Source organism: Aulonocara sp. 'chitande type north' Nkhata Bay, linkage group LG13, assembly GCF_057382095.1.
Source record: "Aulonocara sp. 'chitande type north' Nkhata Bay isolate Kocher_YH1m ecotype deep benthic linkage group LG13, A_spYH_male_GT1.1, whole genome shotgun sequence".
In the NCBI taxonomy this organism is placed as follows: Eukaryota; Metazoa; Chordata; class Actinopteri; order Cichliformes; family Cichlidae; genus Aulonocara; species Aulonocara sp. 'chitande type north' Nkhata Bay.
Genome location: NC_141356.1, coordinates 9,842,590 through 9,867,854, shown reverse-complemented (window position 1 = coordinate 9,867,854; position 25,265 = coordinate 9,842,590). Strand labels below are relative to the sequence as shown.

Below are 25,265 nucleotides of genomic sequence, written 5' to 3'. Positions count from 1 at the left end.
TGAAGGCTGTAAGTGTGAATGGAGGAAGGAGAAGGGAATTAACAAGCCGACAAGGCGGTTCTGCAGCACAGAGAAGGGCTCTGGTGTCAGTCCAACGGTGGCAGCGGAGCAAAGCTCAGAGGGCCGGGCTTTAGTTAATAAACACAGATCCAGTCGGGCTCTTTCACAGGAAAAACACAATCCCCTTTAAACTACTCATTACATTACAAGGGAATATTTCATATGAGGTGTCGATAGCTGCCTTCTCAGTCTGTGAGATCTTAAAAATGTGCACAGTGTTTCTTTGGGAGCCCAAGTTTCCTCTGCCAGTTTCAGAAGGCAAGGATATTGAGAAACCGGTACTTATACTACCATATTCTTGGATGGAAGCACGTACTTTTTGTACTTTCCCACTCAGAGGCGCACACTGAGAGGGCAAAAATAGCTTCAGCTTGGGGGTGGACATAGTATCGACTCAGGAATGACGGTGACTCCCATTTCTGAATTTTTGAATGCCACGGCATGCTTGTGTAGATGTTTGTGCACAGTTCGGTCCTTCTTTTTGCTGCACCATTGAGTTAAATATGCTTCAGGTTTTGCCATTAGTAAAAGTAAATACAACATCACGGCAATAAGTCATCTACCGGAGGCAGGGTAATTCTAGGCTGCTGCCGTCCACACGGAGTGAAGTAATCAAATAGCACGAGACTTCTTATCATGGTAATCTTATTCATGGTAAAAGCTTTTGGTGCAGAAATACAAGAGATGCTTCTATACTGTGAAGACAGCCCACGTTTCAGTGTGCACCCACATGAAGCCATCCAACACCCTGTGTCACCTTCAACCTTCTCCTGGTGTCAAATTATGGCTGCTGACAAATACTTCTGGCAAGGAGATACTCCACGGAGCAGGGATTTCCCCATAACTGGACAGCTAAGGGAGCACAGTGGATGGCCTGTACAGGAAGTCATTTTGATTCAAATTCAATCATCATAACTGAAATAGATCAGCAGTAATCAGCACAGCAGGGTGATGCGAGCTAAATCAATATAGCAATATGAACACGATTTTTTTTCCCCCCTTTCTAAATGACAGATCGCTCTTACAATATGAAAATTGTATGTAAAGATCCTGGTAAATAACCAAAGGTCAGTTCAGTTTACTGGCCCCTTCTCTATCATTCAAATTAAAAACCAGCTAAACTAAACAGGCAAAGCCCTCCTCTAGTTTCAGTGCCAACATAAAGCTACTCTGACCGATCCGATGGCAATTTGAGTGACTGTTCAAGCGTTCAACTGGAAAGTAATTATCAGACCACTGACTAATTAAAAAACAGAAAAATCAATCAACTCTTTTCCATGGTATATAATATCAATAAACTCTTTACACTGATAGACACAATCCATGGCTCCTATTCATGCTGGATACTGTAAAGCTGTCTTCTGGTTAATTCTATCCAGGTTTTTATAACCTATTATAACTCGGACACCAACCCTTGCAGGGACTGGATTAACAGGAAAAATAGGAAAACCGGGGGGAGCAGGTGGCCCAGTCCTTGTTGCAGCTTCCTAGCCCGTTTTCTGACCATAATTCCTCCTCACTTTCCTGTCTACTCTACATCTATATGTGTATCAGATTACTAGATAATAACCAAATTCAAGTTTTAGGCTATCGGAAGTTACATTTTATCTTAACATGTTTCTGCAGTTGACAATAAGCATTCTGTGGTATGGAGAGAACTCAGAAAACTTTGATAGATGCATTATGCTCACAACTGCCTTAGCAAAACATTTCCTAGTGTACGCAACATTAGATTTCACTGCTAAAATAACCCTTTGACATTGTGGAAAATTATATTTTTAGCTAGCTAGCTGCATTTTGTTACCATTTCAGTCCTCGTTTGCATATTGTGGTGCCGCCCGTTTCCACTCCAGTGGCTACAGTTTTCTGCACAGGACGCTTGAGCTCCATCACTATACATTTGAAGAAATTACACTGAAAAAGTGATTTCCAGTCATTTAGGCAGGTTCATTGGTTGTTAGCTGCATCTTCAGCAATTAAAAAAATGCATGTATTTGCTGTATTTCTATTATAAACTCTAAATTGAGTATCTTTGGGAATTTTTACAGCTGCTCTGATAATAGGAAAGGTGGACAATGTAACAATCACCAGTTTTTGTACATAATTTAAAAAGATTTATTAAGTTGAAATGAAATAATGATTATTCGGAGTTATTGTCATCGACTGTTATTGCCAAGATAACATACTAAAGAATAACTAGAGCTGTAACATATGACCACCAGCTCAACAAATCACCTCGACTGAGTCAGTCCACTTCTTACCAATGATTACTTTGCTGTAGTCAAACCATGAACGTATGATGTACAACAGCAGGAAAGGTTGGGTAGAGGAGAACAGTTTCTGTGCAGCTCCAGTAAAGAGGAGTGGCTCTGAGCATGACCTAACAGGCTGGCTGGACAACATTCCTACAGTACAAGCCCTGGGTTTGCCTTCCTCCCAAACAGTGACATAAAACACAGCTCCAACTGTCTGCCATTCATTGACTACACCACCAGTAATAAAAAAAAGGAACAAGGAATCCTGAGAGGTGATGAAACCGCTACAAGTACAACCTTGTCAAAACTTGTAAAGATCTCATATAAGATTTGAGTCTACAGCTAAAAGAAAGACATTGTGCAGACAAGATGATGAACACTATGAGAGGTATGTTGCAGTCGGATAAGGTGGAGAAGAAACGAATGCACTGTTGATGCTGTGTGGTATCTTCCATCAAGGCTCTAGGTCCACAACAGCCTTTCATTATTCATGCATGTCTATTTATGCTCATTTAAATGACTTGCTATCCTTTCTTCCTCACTGTGCCTCTTTTCCTGAAAGTTAACCCATCAAGCCCCTCTATTGGAAAAAGTTATGTATATCTGTGGAATAAGTAGGTGTTCCTCAAGGGCACAGCAAGGTTACTCTCCATGTGGAAGATTTGTAATATGTTAGTCATCGTTTATAATCCAATATAGTGAAATATTACCACTGAAAGACATTAAGGTTAACAGCAATGTTCACAATAGACAAACTAGAGGATTTATTTTAACCAGATACATCCTGTGCCACAAGGATCAGAGCACAAATATGACAAACCCAAAAGTTGCCAATTGTCTGGTGTAGAAAGAATGATTTTCAAAGGATTAACCAGCCTGGGGTTACGTATGACAAAAACAAGAACTCAAACTGAGCGCGCACTTTTTGCCGCCACAAATAAACCATCTAAAGAGCCGTACAGCAGCCTCTCTGTGCTTCACCGCAGTTGTTGCAGCTCCTTCGCTGATAAGCTTGCTTCATGACAGCACACAGGAAGCTCAATACCTCAGCCAGACTCAAAGTGCCGCATGACGCTGATGACTCAAAACCCTACTACACTGATGAGGGTACGTCACCAGTTTAGAAACAATGCCGTGTCTCCCTCTCCTCCCTTTGTTAGCTGAGGTCAGTAAATCCATGGAGCTTCCTGCTGCAAAAATCACAGAAAGTTCCGTTTGGGATCCAGCAGCTGCCGCCCCACAGCCAGGTCAAAATATTGGAAAGAAAAACATCTTTTAAACATTAGGTACAGTGACAAGAGCACATCTACAATAAGCTGCCCTCTCAACTCCTAGTTAAAAAAATAGTCTGGTGGAAAGAGCCCAAAATCATTTTAAACAGACCAAAAAAAGAAAAGAAAAATCCAATAAGGCTTCGTGTATTATAACCATTACTCCTGGAAGCCAGTATAGTCAGCATGGGTTAATTATTCACCTGCATACATAGTGAGAAAATTCAAATTCTAGTCTTACTGAGAATCTCAAGAAGATGAACTTTGTCAGACATCAATTTCTCGTTTAAGCAAACTCACCACTAAAGATCCCAGCTTGCATCAGGTTTGCAGATTAACAAAATTATAGTTCATGGGACGAAAAACCTGCTTTGTTCCTAAAATAAAATAGAACAAAGCAAGAAAGTAAAATAAACCGCGAATAATTTATTCTGATGCCAATCGTGGAGATATCCCCACACATATATTTTTTTTAATTTAACCTTTATTTTTACAGGTAGCCCTATTGAGACTCAGTGACTCATTTACAAGAGAGACCTGTTCGATCTGTAAGAGAAACGCCGTGCAGTGTTTTAAATTCAGGCATCAGGAGTGGCTTTACATGGCAGCTAGCTTGCGATAAGATTCATAAACAAGACATAGTTACTGCACTCTCTTGTGTAGTGTGTGCCGTCTGTCAGCACTGGCAGCTCCCGAAAGATCAGAGCATAAAAGAAACCTGCTATTATCTCTCCACATCATTTTTTTAATGGGACTGGGAATAAAGCACGATTCAAACAAACACAGGGTGATAGTAGATTTAGCTCGAAATAGCAAGTAGCCATAGTTTACGTTACACATGAACTATTTTGTCATTAAATCTAGCAATCACCTTGGTTTTAAACTGATATATTATCATGTTGAAAAACGCCTAAAGCGAGTTTATCAAACTATAAAAGTAGAGGGTAAGTTTCGTGGTTTTCGCCACAGTAAATAGGTCGCAAACAGTCGTCGTGCAGCTGGCTGAGAGGGGCGCTGCAGCTCGTTTAGCCTCTGAACTACAGCTAGCAAGCTAACCATTAGCCCGAACAATCAAACACACAAACTCAACGCGAGTTACTAGAAAAGGCCAGCCCTGGTAATGCCGCTAATATGTTGTCGTGTACAGAAAAAAATGCAGCTTTTTTTACCTGTAATTCGGCTCGTTCCACCTCCCATTGTGCCCTTTCTACTTCGAAACGGGCCCATTCGTGCTGCAGGAAGTGCAAGATCCCCGGGATACTGTACTGCGCCCTAGCCGCCTCCCCAGCGTCGCCATCGGGCAGAGGTCCTTTTCCACCGCCGGGTAAAATGGAGTTGTTATTATTGTTGAAGAACACGCCGGGCCCCGCCTGTTCATCCATGGCCGGGCTCGGTGGAAAGCTTGGTCCGTTGTCTCGCTGACTCGATGTGCTATATATCAGCGGAAGGGTAAAAACCTATTGACGGCGTTCCGTCTCCTCGGCTTGGGGGAATGAACTCACTTTCTGACAGCTAGCTGTCATCCAATGACGTCACCACAAACTCCACGCCTACAGCGAGTTGGCTGGTGGTGCTCGTTTTGCTCACCCGAATTGCCCGGACGTCCAGACCCAGTAGCAGAAATCATGCATTCCTATTTTATTAATCCAATTACATTTAAGTATAGTGAAAACTTCCAACAGCAATGAGGTCAAAATAAGTTTATTCATATTTTGGGAAAAAAAATGAGTGTAACATTACATTCACACAAATGTGCCAGTTATTGATGACATTGGTGAACACCAGCACATGCAGGCAGTAAACACGGGTATTTATCAGACCAAAAAAAAAAAAAAATCTATGTGATGACCAGTACTTATATATACATATATATATATTTATTTATTTGTTGATTGGTGTGCAGATAACTGGAGAGTCTTAGTGAAAAATATAATGCATTTATCATTTAGTTCTAATTTTAGTCTCGATACTGGTTTGATCAACTTTAATTTATTAGCTATGCCTTTGAGCAATTAGTAGGAAGGTTTACAACATAATTTGAGAAAATACACAAAACATAAGAAATTAAAGTAACATTCATCAGTAACAACCTGGAGACCCCAAGGCCTCCTAAAAAATAAAATAAAATAAAATAAAATCAGGGAAAATTGTAGAGCAAATATTGACTTTTTCTGGAATTTTATTTCTGCCACCTGATTTATTTATTTATTTTTTGCCCTCTGTAAGTCAAAAGTCATGGTTTGTACCTGAAAACATACTTCGTAAGTAAGTTTTGAGATGATTTTTTCAAATTTCAATTTAGCTCTGCCTGAAAAAAAAAGTGTTAGAAACAAACTTCCACAGAGAGCTGGGTTTGGTGACTTGGGGGGAACAAAAAAAAAAAAGAAAGTAAAATGTAAATTGTGTGGTCTGGAAATGATACATTCACACAATTAAAATTTGCTACAAAATTTATAGCAAGCTTTTTAAAGTGAACATTCAAAGGCTTTCAAAGATATTTACATAAACGTTCTTTGAGGGGAGTACTCGTCCATCAAAACAAAGAAGAGATGTAGAATAAATAAATGCAGTTAGAAAGCATAACTGATACAGACATGACATGTGTTGAAAGAAATCCAAAGAAGAAAAGATTAGTTGAGAGTGTGCGGTGCATTTTGGAGTGTTCAGAAGAAGCTCGTCTTGAGTTTAATGGTTGGTGCAGCTTGCACTGCTGGCTGAGCTTGCCTGGCTGCAGCTTTGGCTTTGCTGCTGGCCTGGTTGGCCCGTATAGCAGATTCCAGACGGGTTTTCAGCTCAGGTGCCGCTCCAATCACTATCTTGAAGGCAGCCGGATAGAGGGGGCCGATCCGCATCAAGTTCTGAAGTGCAAACTCGTGCAGGCCTTTGGAGACTTGGGGTGCAGAGGAGATGGAATTTTCATCCAAAAGGTAAGAGACGAGAGTCGGTACAAGGAGAGCGAGCAGCTGCACCCCTGTTGAACACATAAAGCAGTGATAAGTTAAAAAATATATATATATAATCAGTAATTAGGAGACAGTTTAAAAAAAGGAGAAGCAGAACTGTGGCCACAAATCCAATGTAATGTCATTATCTACGCAGAGATTTGCCAGATTATTAGTAAACTGAAATAAAATCGTTTTAAAAAAGTTTTTTCTTGAATGGTTGGACTAGAAATTAGAAAAGCATTAAATTCAACATTTAATTATTTATTAGTCTGATCTAGGGCAGCACAGCTAAATACTGAAGAGATCTACTTTAACAGAGTAAATGTGGCACAAAATGAACCAAATGTTGCTTCACTTGGTCCATTAAGCAGAGGAATACTTACGGTTTTGGTCTTCACCCATGCCGACCAGATTCTCCAGGACCCTGATTCCCTCCTGCACAGCCTGCAGCTCAGCAGCCGTCCCTGGGCGGCTGCGCTCCACTGCCTTCAGCTTCTCCACCATGAGTGGAGCCAGAGCGTGTATGTAGGGAGTAGAGAGGGCACGGCTGGAGTGTTGAAACACCGACAACAGCAGCTGGTAACACCGAGCCTGAACCTGTGGTAACAACAATTACATCTTTCGCTTAACTGAGCTAGACTTATGTGAACAGTGTGAAGCTGTTTTCACGCATGAACTCTGAACAATGGGAGAAGGATCCAGCCCAGGCGTTGTTCAGAGATGCCCTTTTTCACACGTGGAAATGCTACGTTTGGGTTTGGTAACAGAAGAGAGGTGCGTACAGTGCACAGCAGACCACAGCCACCGTCTAGCTGGCAAGTAAAAACCTAGTACTGATTCAGAAATTTGGGTATTCTGCACTTCCGTTAGATAATATCTAGAAAAGTTCAGAGGTACACATTTAAAAACAGATGATTTGGTTCGGTATTCAAAATTCTTTTGTTACATCTTTGTTTGTGTACATGCGAGCTTACCCAGGGGTCACTAGAGTTGAGGGCATTTCGGAAGTGGTCCATGCAGCCCTTTTGCAGGACAGTCACTCCTACAAGCTCACTGCTGGCTGACAGCAGGAAGAGTGTGATCGCTGTCAGCATACTGACCTCATCCATGTCAGGCCTGGACTCATCTAAAAAAAAACACACAAACATGCTTTTGATTAACAGTGATGTTGTGCTTTTTTTTTTGTAGACTGGCAAGGCAAGGCAAATTTCTGCTCCACAGAAAGACAAAAAGTCAGAGTCTGATAATGAATGCGTGTGGATGAGCTCACCTGGCTGCGAATACTCAAGTACAGATGCCAGGCTGCTCCTCACAAGGCTGGTCCACTGCGTCTGCACGCTCTCCATCCGGGCTATTGGGGAGGTGAAGATGGTCTTAATGCTCTGGAGGGCAGCTGCCACAGGCACTGGCACCGAGTTGTCAGGAGTCTTTACTGCAGTTTCCTTCAGAACTCCGGTGACGAGGAAAAGCACTGTAGGTAGGATGGTCATGCTTCCTAATAAGGCAAAAATAAAATGTAAACAATGGGCTGAAAACCATGACGCTCATGTTCCTTTGCTACTTATCATTAATTAATGTCACAGAAATGCATGAAGCATCCATTAAGAGAGAGTATGTTACACTGAAATAGCAACTGACTGTGTGCGAGTTTTCCTTTCTTATTATGCATGGTATTTGTGTGTTGTTGCACTTTGCTTCAGGCCTCACCAGCTGGAGAGCAGAGCGAGGGCAGCTCTGCCAGGATGGAAACTGCGTTTGCCACCAGGCGGGCACTTTTTTCGGGTAGTCGCTGAGGCCTGAGTGGCACATGGCTGGGCGACTCCTTCACACGTGTATTAAGCTGGGGTAAGTGGCGGACCAGGATGAACACAAGCAGCTCCATGGCGGCGAACACCAGAGACTTGCCGGGGACGAGCTCCCCTGTGTCTCCTCCTTCTCCAAGGCTGGCCTGAGAGTCTTTCTCGCCATCTTCCTCTTTGCCTAAACCAAAAAAAAGTAATGACCGCTTAAACTACCACACAATTTGGTTAACTTCACTCTAAATATAGAAGCTTAAAGACAACATGCAAACCTTATATGCAGTGTAACATAATGTTTCTGACCTTTTGCTGTTTTCTGTCGCTGTAGATGGTCATGTGCAGCCCTGATGGTCTCCTGGACAACAGCAGTGACCTGAAGCTGGACAGCAGGTGGATCCCGGGTCAACAGAAGCCTGTGAAGCACGTTCAGGAGCTCCACAGCCAGCAGCTACAGCAGAAAGAAAAAGTAAACAACTACATTAATGTGACTGTGAAACATGTAGCACAAACTTCTCATTTCTCTCACATTTAGAATTCCAACTGTTTCAATTATGTATTTTTTTCTCATTTAAAGTAAAGTGCTTGATGCTTTGTAACTATCTGTTCTGGTTTGTTGAAAAGCAGAAAGCATGTCCACCATAGGATACAATTTCATATTTAAAAATGTGATTTTTATACTGTTCAGAAGCAATTTGTACTTCTTTGTTCAAATATCTTTATGGTTAGTGAGACGGCTGAGTGATCCCACACACTGTGCTCCAATTCAAATCCTCTGAAGTCCACACTTTGAAGCAGTCTGGTAGAGACACGTCCCTCTTCAAAGGCTTCACCAAATACAGCTGAGAAATACAACCTTCTTTTGCTGAATTTGTAGGATACACACGTGTGCCCTTTGAAGCCATCGGTACCCAATCATCTGTTCTGTGGGTGATCTTTTTCACCTTCTAAAGTCAGTAAATATCACAGGCCGGTGTTGTATTTATCAAATATTTGCAGTGAGGTGGTGCATGGTAAACAGATCACCTGAATTACACCACAATATGATTGCTGCAAGAGGTGATTTAAAGGGAAAACACTTTTTCTTATAGGACACTTGGGTGCTTGAATTTCTTTTAGTATTTTCTAATAAGTGAAAACTACATTAGTTCTTTTATAGCTTAATGTGTAACTCATATATTCATATTTTACTAATGAGATTCTACAATAGTCATAAAAGTGGTTTAAAATTTTTCTCTCTTTTTTTACCCTATAATTTAAGCCCTGTGTGTTTACCTGGTCATCTGCAATATGTGTTTTAGCACAAGGAGTCTCGAGCAGAGTGCACAGGGCCCGCAGGCACGACATCACATGTTCAATAGGCTCTTCAGGGCGGGGAAAGCAGAGAAACTCTATACTGACACCTAAGAGAAAGAACACAAAAATGCTCTTAGTCTATGTTCTTGTACATGTATTTTTCTTTCTACTACCATTCCTTCACAATTGGCCGGTGGTCCTACAGCTGTGAGGTGAACAAAAGCAGTTGCTGTTTTCTGTATTAGGTACACTATGAAGCCAGAAAATGGAAAAGTATGCTAAATGCTTTACACCGCAAATGTTAGCTATGCATTTGTTTACCTAACATTAGATGCATCCTGTCTTTGACAGACTCCTCAAAGGTCTTTATAGTGGTGGAGCCTCCCTGGGGGAGGCCAGGAGGCTTGGAGGGAGCTGATGAGACCTCCTCCTGACCTACACCTGCTCCAAACCCAGTGCTGTTCAGCCACAGGGCTACAGCATGCAGGACAGGAGCCCAGGAGCTTCGGTAGTGCAGCCTTGCTGTATCTATAGTCTCCGGGGTATAAAATGCTCCGCCTGGACACAAACACAATTATATATAATTACTTTATTAACATGTCAATGACTTTGAAAACAGCTCCAACAGAGTGCACGAGCATGTAATCTACAATCCCATTTGATTTAAGAGATGTTTTTGTTGACATTTAATCTGACACTGTCCAAATAATGTTGAACGTTTTTGGTAATATCTGGAAAAAATAAACATCAAATGATCCAAAGTGGAACATAAGACTTGAACATTGATGCTTTAACCAAGCTACATTAAAATGTTGTGTAGAAACACCACAAGACTATATTTTGTTTCACTGAAGATATCATATTAAAACCATATTTAGCACACAGGAAGACAGGAAAGAATCTCATACCATCAGGGGGCAGCTGACTGGAAAACTCAGCAGGCAGAGTGAGCAGAGCATAGTCTCGCAGCATGGCCAGCCACAGGCGGCTTAGTGAGGGCAGCTCTGGCTGCACCAGGGTGATAAGACTGTCAGGGGGAAGCACGTCAGTTCCCAGATCCTCCTCATCCTCGTCGTCATCTCCACTTCTGACTGGTTTTGCAGGTTTAGACTCAGCCTCTTTTTTGATCTTCATTGCCACCACATAGACCTGAGTGAGAAACCCAGAGTGCACGTTCAGTTTCGTTACATGCATCATTTGATTGTAAAAAAAGGAGCAGTTTCCTGCTCATCTTCCATCTCACCTCAGCCCACGCCTTCAGCACTGCCAGTTTCTCCATCGTGGTAGCGCTCTCACTATACAGCTGACTGGACGAGCCTTTCCCAGCCTGCACCTTGTCCAGCGACGACACAAGCAGGTTGTGGACTCGCCGCAGGTCGTTGAGGTCACTGACAACGCCACTGCCGATCCACGTACTGCACACCTGTAGTCAATGTGAGAAAGATGAAACTGCTATGGATCTTACCGTTTTTATCTATTACAACAACGGACAATAACATTTTATGATTCTGATTTTGATGTAAAAAATGTATTATATAACAGAGCACTTAGGCTCATTAGCCAAGCTATTAGAGGGGGTGGGAGTGTCAAACAAATGGGTATTAATAAATGGACTGACACCTTAGTGATGTAAAACTGGACCACATGTTTATAAGATTGCATTCTTCTGGGAGGAACAGCAATTAAAGTGTCAGTTCAAGGGCAGCAGCTTGTTATAAATCTGGTAGCTTATTAAACTATAAGAAAACTACAGGTCCTCTGTGACCTTCACATCCACAGATATATGTATCCTAATACGCTTTTTCAGAGTAAGTTGTTCTCGATAAGAAAAATTAAACCCTTCAAAAAGTCTCCCAAGCAGAGAAACAGGGGAATGTCAAAGAGAGAACATCTTTTAGTAATAAGCTGACAGGCATGTTTTGTTATTTGCCCCTGTCACTCAACATTCTCATCATTCAATTAAGTCAAAAAGCATTAAGTCACAAATTTGACACTGCTGGCTTCTAAGGGGATGATGACTCACTTTGTCGTGGTAATTAAGCTGCTAACGCAGCCACAGTTCTACCATTTAACAATCAAAAAACATATTTAATGGCTGTTAATGGAAAGAAGGTTGAACACACCTCAAAAAGAGGCATAAAGTGGAATTGTAAGCAATTGAGTTGGTGAAAGAGACAGGTATGTATGGCTTACCTGGCATGCCTTTGCTGTAATGTCGGACGGCGTGTCAGGTGAAAACGCAGGTCTGAGAGCAGCTCCAACCTAAATACCCACGAGTTGCAACAAGTTTACTTTCATGCAATGTTTCTAGGTTTGGACTACGAAATAATGCAATGCTTTACTCACATTGGCCTGGTACTGTTCCAGGATAACGTGCCCCGGGAACTCGGGCTCTGGTACGGACGCAAACTTTTTAATGATGTCTTCCAAGGCCTGCAGGCCAGCCATCCTCAGCTGGTTGCTGTGGTCTGTGGCTGCCATGAAAGCCATGCGGATGAGGTCAGATAAATGGAGCACCAGCAGATCTCCTGAACGGGCAGAGATGGATGAAAAAACAACAAGGACTATGTGAGAAATACGAACCTAATTATAAACACTGGAAGGAATATGAACTCCGGGAGCAGCTACAATAATGATTTTTCCAGTCATTGTTTAGTATTTGATTTATTAATCCTTTGATGATGTGTTACACTTCAGCAAGAAGCTATAACCAGTGCTTTCTTCAGACTCTCTGCTTTAATACTTTCTTCAAGAGGAAACACTTTTGGAGTTTCAGCGTGTGCCTGCAGCGACCAGAAAGAAACCCCACATTAAATTTGGGGCTGAGATTTAATTGACTTTTAACTGAAGGGCACCTTTTGAGGGATTAGTTGGACATGCCGTCATGCAGACCAACCATCCACTGAATCCCAGTCACTCAATTTGGCTTAGCTGGTTTCAGAGCTGCAAAGTCAGTACAATGTGCTATTACGGGCAAGCCTGTAGAATAGCTCCTTATTATACAGCAAAGCTTACATAAATATTGTCTCCTATATTTACCACAGTGAACAAAACCCTCTGAACCTCTAGCTTTGTTCCATCTTTAAATGAAAGCATGTGAATAAGCAATTTCCTGTCGCACAGTAAAAGTGGCATTAATCAATCACAATTCTTTAAGTGAACTCTGCAGTAGTCTATTCTGGCAGCACAGTGAATGGTACCTTTCACATTCTTGGCCTGCGCCGAACGAGCAGCTGCCAGGTCAAAGTGTGTTTTGTCTGCATTCTCACACAGCAGGATGATGCGGCACAAACAGTCTGCTGCAAACACCCGTGTGACCCAGCGCGGCGCCACAGATGGCTTCGATTTGTCGTCTTCGCCCAGACCCGTGAACATTGTGTCATCGTCCATCTCGTCTTTTTTCTCCGAGTCTTCCTCGTCCTTTTGCACCTCAAACACAACAGCGCCCCCTACATCTGAAAGAGGACACGGGCACATTTGTGGTGAAAGATTTATAAAAGATGATTTTTGAATTTGCCGTTTTGTAGACTTACCTGTAGTTGCTGCAAGAACATCCTTGCAGAGTTTCAGCCAATGGGAAAGTTTTTCTACGGCCAAAGACGACAGCATGTGGCCGAGTGTGTCATGGATGTCTGAGCATAGCTTCCTGTCCGTCTCCCGATCCAGCATGCCAAACAGAACGCCCTCCAGACCAGTCTCTGTGATGTTTAGATCTGAACCAGAGCAAGTTAAGGCATTAGGATCCAGGTTGCATTAAGGGGAATTATTCAAACAGAATGCTCGAATCAAGTTTTGACCGTGTACTGACTGATTGCAGTGCTGTCTTTGCTGTCTCCTGCTCTCTTTGCCAGGCTCATGGCGTACTCGCAGACCTCTGCAGCTTCTCTCTGAGCAAGCTGTCTCAGGCAGGCCACTGCAGCACGACGCAGCAACAGGTGAGAGCTGCACAGGTGCACCTATGGGAACCCCAGTTCACAGCAGGAAATCAACATTCAGACTGACACAAACTCTAACTATCACATACGTACTCTAAAAGTATTTATGTCTTACACAGAGACACGGCACCAAGCTGGACAGGTTAACGTGTCGTGGAGCAAACATATGCAGCTGCTGCAAACATGAGATAGCAGCTGCCTGCACAAGAGAGTCTGAGTGGTCCTGCATTATGGCACAACCAACCAGGCAGGACGAGCGGATGGTGGAAATAGTGGCTCCATTTCCTAGCAAGACCAGCACAAAGAAACATTGTACTTAAAGACATATACTTCAGTAGCCTGCAAAGGATCAAAACCGGTTACACTGCCACCTGCTGGCTAAAAAAATACTATGGTTAATGATGTTTGTAATCTGGTTGTGCCACAGTTACCCTGCAACTCTGGTCCCACAGTAGTGATTAGAGCTCCCAGGCAGCGGCCCAGACACTGGTGAACCTCTGTGTGAGACGGGGGCACAGTGAGGAGCAGGGTGAGCACCAGAGACAGTGTAGGCTCCACATAGCCTCTGTACATGGGACCACTTGAATCCACAATTAGAGCCAGAGAGTGCAGAGCCCAAGTCTGGTGAAGACAAAAACACAGATTGAATTAATTTAGAGTGGGCCAGACCAGAATTGAAGAAAAAGACAGGGATGCATCAAAACTAGGTTTAGACATAACATTTAACAGAAAAGAAAACCAATCAAAATGTAATTTAATTATGAGTGAATATAAAAATGTACTTCTAATAAATAATTGACTGCACCTGGACTTCATGTGAAGAGCCATCCTGGGCTAGAGCCAACAAGATGCTGACACTGGTCTTTAAGTGCTGGCCAGAGCCAATTCCTCCAACATATCGATGCAGACAGCCGAGAGCCAGTGAATGGCCCGTCCTTGAAACTACATCACGAGCTGACTTCAGCCTGTAAACAGAGCAAAACAAAGACATGCATCACGTGAGTAGAGACAGATACAAAGTATGAGAGATCAACTTCAAGACAGATGAACAACAATGAAACACAAACTATAACTTTCCAAAAAGAGACATTCTGAAAATGTAGTGAGAATGTTTATTTTGTGCAATCAGGTATAAAATGACTCTCTGTCCGTCCCACTAAACGTCAAGGTGCAGTTTACATCCTTGTCTGTCCAGGCTCATTCAAGATATGTAGTGATAGACTAATATTTTTTACACCTAAAATCACTGTATTCTTAAAAACATTTATTAATGTAAGGTAAATACAGGTTATTCTGATCACAACATTGTGCACTGTAGACAATGTTTTCAATATTTATGTTATTGCAAAAATCCACACTTTTCAAACCTGGCACCTCAGAAGACTAAATCTGGCGCTCAAATCTCTCCTTCTGTCCAAAGTGTTTCTACAGATCACTAGGTTGTCATGGTAATGTTAACCACAGACCATTTTAAACAGAAAATGTTATCAATTCATCATTTTTATCCTGTTAGACACTTGTATCGTTTTTATTGGTGTATGAATTCTTGAGTTATGGCCAAAAGTAAGCTCTTTGGGCTTGACCTTTGACCTCCAAATGCTATCAAATTCATCCTCATGAATCAAACAAATCAATCAGTCAATGAAAGTGAACACTGGTGTAAAATATGAAGAAATTTTCTTTTAAGGCCTTCCTAAATATTTGATTTGAAACCATAATGTTGGACACAAAAAGCAAAGAAACAGAAATTGGAGACATGATATGCTCACTTATCAAAACTGGTCTGCGCCATTCTGGCAATGAAGGTTGCCTCTCCGACCACCTGAGCCATCCTCCCCAGGGCCTCTCCAGCAGCACAGCGCAGGATGGGATTAGGGTTGTCCAAAGCTCCCATCACCAGGGCCAGAGCTGATTTACGCACCTCCTCAGGCCCAAGAGTGCTCTTATTCTCAGCCAAACCCTACAGTTAAAGCGAAAGAGAAACATTATTTCTCACTGTAGCTATTACCTAAATTACCTACCCATTTAAGAGGATATAGAGCTTTTTTTCTTACCTTGAGGGCAGAAAGGACTGCAGTAAAGATGTTGAGTTGGACGGCTTGCTGTCGAACTCCTTTAGCCTGCTTTATGCATTCTGCAAAGTGGTCTAACATCTGCAGCCTGAATCATACCCATCAGTTAAAACACAGTATATTAATAAAAACCAGCTCAGCAACAATGCAGCGAATATAAATATATAAGGAAAATAATGAGAGCAGCTGCGGGACAAGAAAATAAAAATAATGTTAACATGATGCAGAACCACATCAAGTCACCACAATAAGAGAGAGCGCCTTGCCTGTGTTTGAAGGAGACATGAGGGAACACCACACCAAACAGAGCCACTGAAGCATCGATAACCGACACACCCAAAGGGAGAGGTCCTGGGATGGCCTCGCCTACGGGGACGCGCAGGTAGATCGAGGAGGGATCGTGCTCCAGAGCTCCGCTGCCAGACGCGCTGTTGGGCTGCAACTGTTTCGCAGGTAACGACACAGAAACACCAAAAGGCCAAACTTATATTTAATATTTAACGAGAGATAGTGATGACTAATCCAAATCACATACATAAAGCATCTTCAAATAAGAGCTGGGTTACTAGAACGGTCTTTTACCAACTAACCTGATCCTCTATGGACTTGTGGTCGGTCTCCTGTAGCCACGAGCCCATGAGCACGCTGTCGTCATAGTGACACAGAGAGCGCAGCAAAGACGTGGTAGTGTTGGCCGAGTTGTCGGTCAAAGTAAACTCTGCCACCAGTTCTCTCAGGAGAGCATTGAAGCTGCCTGTACGAGAGGATTACCCATTTTAAAACACCTCTCCTCAACTTATGTGAAAGCTAATGCACAAGTGACTGATTTACCTTCGTAAGTTTTTGGAGGCAAGAGAGCCAAGATGTCGTACAACCGGAGCCTCACCATAGCTGCACTTGCTTTCAGGTGGGCTCCGTGTACCTTAATGATGGCAGGGACACTGAGAAAAGTCAAAATGTTACAATCATTAGACATGCAGTCGAAAAACACACAAAAAAAATAAAATAAAAAGTCAGACATTTAAGAGAAAATTACACAAAAAAAACCACCACACTCACTGAGACATCATAGTCATGGCACATTCGATAGGAGTCATCAGCCTGCGGATTACGTCTTCTGTGAGAAGCTCGGGGCAGTGGGCCACGAAACTACGCATGGCTATAAAAGAAAGGGAACGGTTTTAGTCAACACTGCGTCTCGTAACATTTTAGGGCGTGCACACTGTGGAGGTGCAAGCCTTTACCACACAGTGCTCCAGCTCTGCCCTCCAGGGTGACCTGCCAGGTGAAGGAGTCTCCTCTGGCTTTTTCGGCTTCCAGCTCCTTCTGGGAGCGAGGAAACACGTTCCTCCACAGCAGCAGCATTTTGGGGAGATGATAGCGCACAAGGGAGGGACCTGGGAACACAAATGAACACAATGTGGTCACAAAGGTGGTGGGAGAAAGAGACGATTTCTGAAAAACTCCAAAATCAGGAAGTGTCTTTGAGGCTCACCCAAAGTCATCAGGGCTCCCAGCAGAAGCCATCCAGCCTGCGTGCGCTGCAGGGACAGACGGCTGTTCTGAGCAGCTGTTCGCAGAAGGTCTTCAGCTATACTCACCACCAACTACAAGAACAGCGAGGCTAGTCAATCAAGTCTGACATACATATGAAAGAACCACTAAGGCCAAATTCTGAGGCTACACACCTTGCCCTTGGTGTGGGGGATACCCAGTGGACACTGGTGCACGCCTCCCAGCAGAGCAGCCATCGCAAAGCTGTAACCGCTTACAGCCTCAGGCGAACTCTTCAGGTTGTTGATTCTCTCAGCACAGCGGTCCAGCAGAGGGGTGAGCTGATAGGGTAGCGCAACGGCGACGCAACGCAAGCACCATGCAGCTGCCAAACGTGCTGCCATGCTTGGGTGCAGCAGCACTGAGGTCACGGTTTCAAGGAGTCCTGAAGAAGTGGATGTGGAATAAGTTATTTAAGGATTTCAGCCTTATTTTAAATTAGGATTTATGTCACATGAGCTTGTGTTACCAGAAACCCGAGAGTGACAACAGTGAATATCCTGTTTTGTATTCTGTTTATCTTACCTACAGAAGGCTCCTGGATGAGTGGTGAAGCTGTGGCACTCAAACTCTGAACCAAACTGCCCAGCTCTTTTAAAGCACACACCATAACATGCTGGCTGGCAGAGACATCACCTGCCCCTGCCTTGTTCTCCCCACTGATATCATTCACTACTGCCTCTGAAAACACAAATTTCAGGAAGAGAAGCGAGCAAAGCGATCTGTCAGCATGAACATTTTCTGGGTTATCACTTAAGTTCGTATTTTGAATACTCAATAATATTCAGAACACACTAATTTATAATGTGTGCATCATTGATGAAAAAGATTTATATCAAAGAAAAGATGCTTTGTGTCCATAATAAGTATAAATCACTAATGTTATTAGTAAAATTTACACTAATCAGCCACAACATTAAAACCCGATATTGTGTAGGAAGTTGCAAGGTGGGGCCTCCTTACATCTGATTTGTTTTTCCGATCTTGAACTCTTTGTAATGTTTCTCAGACCATTCCTGAACAATATGCGGTGGCGGGTGCACTATGCTGCAGAAAAGAAAGCCAGCACCATCGGGGAATAGTGTTTCCATAATGAGGTGTAAATTGTCTGCGGCTAGTTAGAATCAGATTAAAGCTATTTTCCTGCAGAAAATCAGAGAATCAAATTGCTTAAACCCCTCTACTGTGTATCATGCTGATCCCCCTCTCTCTCTGGTAAACATCACACAAGATGTAAAAGAAAATGGGATTTCTTTCTGCTGTAGGTGCTTTCAAGAACAGACAGGACCACATGCAAAGTGTGGAGTATAGTGCCCCTGTGACCCTATTACCAGTTCATTACTTATACCACTTTTGGTAGCAACTAACTACCAGAAACAATCCCCCAAACCTGATATTTTATAGATAATCTGATCCAGTTGCTTAGACATCAAAAAAGTCACATCTTTACAGCTTCCAACAACTTGACTTCCTGCTACAACTCGACAAGCAACATTAAGGCAAAATAATGATTTTTATTGTTGTCACCTACACTGATTTTAATGTTGTGACTGACAGGTGCGTACCGTAGCTTCTAATAACACAACAGACCCCATTAGGCCATGCACTGTTGTCATATATTTAACTAACGACATTAAACTACAGAACCGCTACATTAAAACACAGAAGAGCACACTTCAATGTACTCCAAGAGCTCTGAGGATTTGTCTCCCCCCATTCAAAAGGAAATAAATAAAAACAGGAAATGATGGCTATAATTGTGAAAAAAGAAAAAAAATGAATAGCTGATCATTTACCGGGAACTAAAATCCTCTGAGCTCTTGAAAGACAACAGTCAAGACAGATCATATGTAGAAAAAAGGTCAATAAAACGACTTGAGGAAGAGAGTATATGAAGATGCTTCTTGAACTGTGGCATTTCATTCGGACTTTAGTGTAAATGTAAACACATATACTAGATGTCCTACTTCTATCATGGCTCCCGGTAACATTTTCCCACTTATGTTTAGCTTAGACATTTCTCAAAGTCCCATTTCAAGAAGTCTCACATATCCAACTAGATGGAAAAAAATACAGCAGCAAGTACAGAGTGAACAACAAAGAACCCAGAAGAATCCAACATTTTTAGAAATTCTGTCTTAACACCAAGAAGTTCTGAAACGTACATCGGTTTAAAGGTTGCAAAGCAAATCAGAGTAAGAAACATCCTTTGTGAACGACGTATGGGTGATTTTGAAAATAATTTTGTGATGATAAAAAGCGAAAAAATAAATAAAATAATGCAAAACACTGTGTCTTGTTCTCTTAGATGTAATGGCATCATCCTGTCGTGTGTCTTTGCATTTAGTGGCACGTGCAGTTTTTCTGCTGGTGCATGCCAGATGCTAGATGCCAGAAAAGGTTACGCTAACTGCTCTTTAGGGTTTATAAGGCAATAACAAAATGTGAATTCACAGGCAAAAAAGCCATAAAGGCTATGCAATAATGCAAGCATGAGTACTTAATATGCTGCGCAGGTAATGGATGATCTTACTGACATTATGATACTACTTGTGGTGAAAAGGGGATATGAAGAAAGAGGAAAGTAACCTCACAGGGAGAAAGCAGAAGGAAAAGCAGAGAAATAAAAGAAAAAGAGAAGCGGTCTCTGCACACAACATAAGCACAAGCCATGCAACAGATTTCAAAACTGAATGAGGAGCGAATTAAAAGGTGATAATAATGGATGAGTACTTACTCTGTAATGCTCTGAACCGTGATATTTCCCCCCCATCCTCCTTACCCACAGCCCTCATTTGCTTGCTGATGGCTTGGCAGATTTCTTTGCCGGCTGCGATTTGTGCTTTCTCTCCAAGCAAGCCCCCCAAGGTGGCGCGCAGCATGAAGGAGACGCAGCGGCGCGAGTACACAGCCTCAACGTGAGTCTGCGTGGCCCGAGGGTGAGACACTAGGTCCAACACGTGCGACAGGAACGTGGCAAAGTTGCGCTCAAGCCACTGACCGCCAAGTGTTGTCACAAACACAACGTATGCCTAAGAAGAAATTAACGAAAAACACGCATGAGGTGGATGAGTCAGATGGATCGGGTTCATTTTTTTAATATGTTTGAGAGTTCACCTCACCTGTGTGACGCCCACCCGCACCTCCCTGCTGACAGAGCCTCCCCCCTTCAACATCTCTCCTCCGCTCTTCAGGAAGCCAGATCCACCGCGCAGAAAGCCTGTGGCCATCAGCTCCAGCACCTCCTCCAGAGTGGCTCGCTTTACATTCTGACGCATCACTGCGAGAAGAACACGTTTAAAAAAAGAACGCGATAAAGAACAGAAGCAGTGAGCTACTCTAAAAACAACAAATCCACTCTGTAACCTACCAGCTGCTTGTTTGGGCATCAGGGCCGTGGCCATAACCGTCCCCAGCAGTTTCGCTACGGCTACCCGAACACCATAGTTAGACCCTTCCAAGGACTTGAAACACAAAGTAGCGACGTTCTCCAGTTCAGTGGTCCACATGAATACGGCCTCATTTTGTAGCTCCAACAGGCACTGATCAGGCAAGGAGGAAAAAAATGGGACGCTATCATTACTTTTCATATAATGTGTGTACTGGTAATATCTACTTCATGACATGAATTCAGAGGCTTATGTGCACATAATGCTACAATACACACAGTAACTTGTACGCTTTCTAAACGGAAATTGAAACAGTGTATGCGGTCGACATACGTGACACAGCAAAAGCATTTAAGTCAGTGGTTTCTTCCCTTTACAAACAGTCTGCACTCATTCTGACACACAATTGCTGTACTTGTGTCATAAAGGGAAAATTAGATCGTACTGAAAACAGTGATCACAAGTAATCATGCGGTACCTTTACTTTTATGAGTGAAACTGAGAATGAAGCCTTGCATAACGCTCCTCAGATGGGCCTTAACAACTTAAGATCAAAAACCAAGTTTAACTGTTTTGGGAGAAAGAGTTTGAAGATTACTCTGTGTGTCTTCTATGTAGCTTTTAACTTTATGATATGGAAGGCCCCAGCAGCCCACAAAATCCCCACAAAGAAGCGCAAGATAGTTGACACATTTAAAAATCTTAACTGTGTTTTTGTGAGACCAACCTTTGCTACTGCACAGCGTACAGCCATGGACCTGTCTGTAAGCAGAGAGCGAGCATTCTTGTAGATGTCTCTGTGACAAGAAGCTGCAGCTCCACCCAGTCCGCTGAGCACCTTCTGCAGACTCAGAAGGATCTCTCCTCTACCTTGTGACTACATCAATAAAATAGAAGAAAGTGACGTTACAAATCAATCCCTCCATTACTGTTCTTATACTGTAGTGTGCCTGCTCCTAGTTTTTTTACTCTCACGTGGCATACCTCTGCACTCTTTAATGCCTTTAAAAGATTATTGATGGTATCTGGAAAGGAGCTTCCCAGCATCCTCCCCATCTTCTCATAAAAAGCCCCAACACATGCCACTGCAGCACTGCAAGAAATGTGTAACAGTGCATTAACACAGCAATTCAGACAAAAATCTATGTGAAAATTCATAATTATGTAAATTAAAATATGCAATACCATGGAATACTTCATGAAAATTAATAGTTATTAACTTCTATTTATTAGACTCCTCCTTATGTTGATAAATGGTGAGACTGGCTTACATACATGAATTAGCTTTAACCTTATCTACTGTAAAATGCTGAAGGGGAAGCACAGTGGCTTAGTATGCAAAAGGGAGGCCCTGGCACGTCTGTGTATTTCACCTACCCAGAAATGAGCAGGTATGAATGACTGATGGATAAAACCCTGCAGGGCACCACTGATGCAGCTTCATCCACTGTTAAATTCCATTAACACCAGCAAGAAACACAGCAAATCTAGTCTTGTACGCTTAATCCCTCCTTTTAAACATAAAATGTCGTTCTGCAGATTACCGTCCAGCTTAACTGCTAATACCCTTGAAGATGGGCCTACCGCACGTGCCTGGAGCTCTAAAAGCAGTTCTGAACAGCTTACATTTGAATTAAAATATGTGAAAGCTCAAGCAGACTATTAATATGCAGTTCCTGTATTTCTAAAAATAGCCAATAAAAATATACGCGGTAGTAAATAAATGGGAACTCACAGTTTTGTTGGCAAGTATGCAGGTGTGTCATCCTTGCTTTTGATGATGTCATTGCATTTATCAAGAGTCTGGAAAACAGTGAAGGTGTCACCAATGCTGTAGAGCGTAGCAAGGTTTTTGGCCAGGAGTTTTCTAGTCGGTGGTCCCGGAGCGCTGCTGATTAGTCCCGTCAGCTGTTCCACCAGCTTCTTCTGCTTCTCTTTTACATCCACCTGCATTCAAAAAAGAAGGGAAAAAAGCACAATCGAGTTACAAAACGCTTCCAATGATTCTGACTCAGAAAAGCTAAAAATCTGAATAGTCACCTTATTTGCTGCCACAAGCACTTTATCCAAAAACCGGAGCCATTCGAAGATGAAGACGGGCCTTTTTGCTTCGGTGATCTGGGCCAAAGCATCTTCATTAAGCAGGAGACTGTGAGCCAGCTCCATGGTGAGGAACCTTGAACACAGAGACGTGCGCCCTCCTCTCTGCAATGATTCACGAACACGTGACAAATTAGAGGAACAAAACTGTTGCAACACAAGGAGTCGGTAGACCATATTTTGTTCAAACAGCTTCAGTGTGACTTGACACTGAATCTACAAGTCTTTTTGACTAAAGTGAAAGACTGGAGCACCACTTCTCTTAGAAATAATCTTATTTGGCATTTTGATGATAGCAGTAGGGAGCATTACTAGCACAAAATCTTTAATGGGTTTTCAGCTGGACTGAGTGATGGTATCAGTGTGGTAGACGTTATCTCTAACAGTGATGAATTTGCATACCGGAGTGAGACAGAACAGCTGGTGAGGAGGTGCAAAGACAACAATTTGATCCTGAGCAAATCTAAAACTAAAGGCTGTTGGCTTTAGAAGGGAAGAAGTCCAACATCTTCCTTTCATTGGCCAAGGTCTGAAAGAGTGCTTCCTGGGCACCACTATATGCCAGTCTTTATCACAGAACTTAAACACCAGTCTCACTGTTAACAAAGCCCATCAGAGACTCTACTTCCTTTGGCAGAAGTAGAGATGTATGGAAAATATGGGTTCAGTTGGGAAGCTGCAAACCATTATCATTATCATTATTATTATTATCTCCAACCTGACTTGGTAAGGTAGCACAACCAATCAGGACAAACAGCAGCCTGGAAAACATTTGAGCCTCCAACATCACTGGTTGTAGTCTGCCTTTCATAGCTCCACACTATGCCACCCGAACCACCAGGAGAGGTAGAAGCATCATCACTGTCCCCTCCTACACATCATCTGTTTAATCATCTCCCACCAGGCAAAAGATACAGGGGTATTACTACAAGAACAGAGATAGTAGCTATCTCCAAGCTATTAGGCGCTTAAATATATGCTGAACCTTCTATTATTTTTTGTTTCAATTTACCTACAGCAAGTTGTAATCATAGAATCTGAATGTATCCATCCATTCGCTTCCGCTTATCCTTTTCAGGGTCGCGGGGGGCGCTGGAGCCTATCCCAGCTGTCATAGGGCGAGAGGCGGGGTATACCTTGACAGCTCGCCAGTCTGTCACACAGAGAGACAGGCAACCATTCGCACTCACATTCACATCTGTACTCACATCTATGGGCAATTTAGATTAATCAATTAACCTTTCCCCAGAAACTGCATGTCTTTGGACGGTGGGAGGAAGCTGGAGTACCCGGATGGAACCCACGCAAACAGGGGAGAACATGCAAACTCCACACATTGAACTCAGGACCTTCTTGCTGTGCGGCAACAGTGCTTGCCACCGTGCCGCCCAGAATCTGAATATATTATGCAGCAAAACTTACACATATGTATCATGCATTTGCAATATTAACTTAACCTCTTGCACTGTGGACTGTTCCCTTCTGCAATCTAGACTCTACGTCATTCACTAAAATCACTTTAAACATAGGTACACTGACACACTGCACTACTTTTATGGGTTGATGTGTTCAATACACGTGTACTTTGTATGTTGTGCTGTATTGTGTCATTTGATGTGTCTTGTTGTATATGCAGCTGTGTTGTTGAAATGGCTCCAATAAACTTGAGCTGTGGTGACTGTGAAGGCCACTCAGTCACCACATAACATGATCAAAATCATTTTCATGCTCATCTAAAAGTTCTATCAGCTCTTGCACCTCATTGCCACCATGGAAGAGATCATTCCTAGCATGAAAGGAATACTATATTATAGGATGAGGAGAAATACTGGGAACAGCTGTGTTGATCTGCAGGTTGGACATTCCTGCTCAGGAGACAAACTCTGTACCCAACAGCATGACAGGGCCTCTCAGTTGTCTAATTTAAATGCCTCTTCTCTAACAATACGCCTGTTCAGTCAATAAACTATCCCATCCATCAGCTGGACAGGTTATAACAGCCCTATAGATGCTAAGGACCAATTATCGCCATTGGAATGCCTTCGCTGTGTTCCGTACGTCAGTGATTTTAACGTCAGCGGCTGTAAAGTTATAATAGCCGCGCTCAAGTCTCGTATGGAATAACACAAAAAATATTAACACTGCAGTGATGTGTTGACAGCTGTCATCCTTCAGCTGTTAATACGCGAGCTAGTTAGCAACATAAGCTAGCTGCTTCCTAAAAGGGGAAAGCTAAACTCCGCGAAACACTGACGACTAAATAGGACTTTGGCTCTTCGTCGTCATTTTTTACAACCTTGAGTTGTTCAAAATATACCCCTCAGTGACAACAAACTCCCTGCAATACGGGGCAAATACAGCAAAACTGTTCATCCTACCTGTGCTTCGGTGACCCAGGATGAATGACGACGACTATGGGCGGTGTCGCTGTGAAGTTTGTCCGATGTTAAACCAAACAAATAATTTAACTTAAATCATATAGCTTGTAGAATTTTGTGAAATAAACAAAAATAGACGTGACATTAGTTGAGTCCATTTCACAGGACAAACACGTTCTTTTGAAATATATGCCAAATGCAGCGGAACTGTAGA

General features: G+C 42.6%; 2 protein-coding genes across 5 annotated transcripts in view; both read right to left on the bottom strand.

Moving 5' to 3' along the window:
- The window catches only part of LOC147315670 (striatin-like), a 28,037-nt gene extending 22,936 nt beyond the window's left edge, over positions 1 to 5,101 (bottom strand). For both annotated transcript variants that reach the window (XM_086258633.1, XM_086258635.1), the window contains exon 1: positions 4,756 to 5,101. In XM_086258633.1, coding sequence (XP_086114759.1) covers positions 4,756 to 4,968 — 213 coding nt within the window. In that variant the 5' untranslated portion in view covers positions 4,969 to 5,101. The remainder of the gene's footprint in view (positions 1 to 4,755) is intronic.
- A 170-nt stretch (positions 5,102 to 5,271) lies between these two features.
- On the bottom strand, positions 5,272 to 25,165 carry heatr5b (HEAT repeat containing 5B). Of its 3 annotated transcripts, none has more exons than XM_086258630.1 (36): positions 25,052 to 25,165; positions 22,614 to 22,778; positions 22,309 to 22,520; positions 21,558 to 21,666; positions 21,301 to 21,450; positions 20,555 to 20,726; positions 20,307 to 20,464; positions 19,922 to 20,216; positions 17,710 to 17,865; positions 17,319 to 17,569; positions 17,126 to 17,237; positions 16,875 to 17,027; positions 16,690 to 16,789; positions 16,462 to 16,571; positions 16,221 to 16,384; positions 15,897 to 16,072; positions 15,613 to 15,718; positions 15,328 to 15,518; positions 14,364 to 14,523; positions 13,990 to 14,179; positions 13,674 to 13,843; positions 13,432 to 13,579; positions 13,157 to 13,336; positions 12,824 to 13,078; positions 11,970 to 12,151; positions 11,817 to 11,885; positions 10,867 to 11,046; positions 10,532 to 10,772; positions 9,945 to 10,181; positions 9,603 to 9,730; positions 8,634 to 8,778; positions 8,239 to 8,511; positions 7,802 to 8,026; positions 7,506 to 7,657; positions 6,915 to 7,128; positions 5,272 to 6,557 (listed from the first exon to the last, which is right to left on the bottom strand). In XM_086258630.1, the coding sequence occupies exons 2-36, from the start codon at positions 22,737 to 22,739 to the stop codon at positions 6,250 to 6,252; spliced, it is 6,198 nt and encodes a 2,065-aa protein (XP_086114756.1). In that variant the 5' UTR covers positions 22,740 to 22,778; positions 25,052 to 25,165; the 3' UTR covers positions 5,272 to 6,249. The 3 variants fall into 3 exon arrangements, with proteins under 3 accessions (XP_086114756.1, XP_086114758.1, XP_086114757.1); XM_086258632.1 differs by having other exon boundaries at positions 19,967 to 20,216; XM_086258631.1 differs by lacking the exon at positions 25,052 to 25,165 and adding an exon at positions 23,686 to 23,824.
- Positions 25,166 to 25,265: the final 100 nt, after the last annotated feature.

Excerpts from the sequence above, each read along its gene's own strand:
- heatr5b (XM_086258630.1), bottom strand. The coding sequence starts at position 22,739 with ATGGAGCTGGCTCACAGTCTCCTGCTTAATGAAGATGCTTTGGCCCAG. Across the intron at positions 16,073-16,220 it reads ACAAGTCCATAGAGGATCAG|TTGCAGCCCAACAGCGCGTC; the intron begins GTTAGTTGGTAA and ends CCTGCGAAACAG. Across the intron at positions 13,580-13,673 it reads GCTTGGTGCCGTGTCTCTGT|GTGCACCTGTGCAGCTCTCA; the intron begins GTAAGACATAAA and ends GGGTTCCCATAG.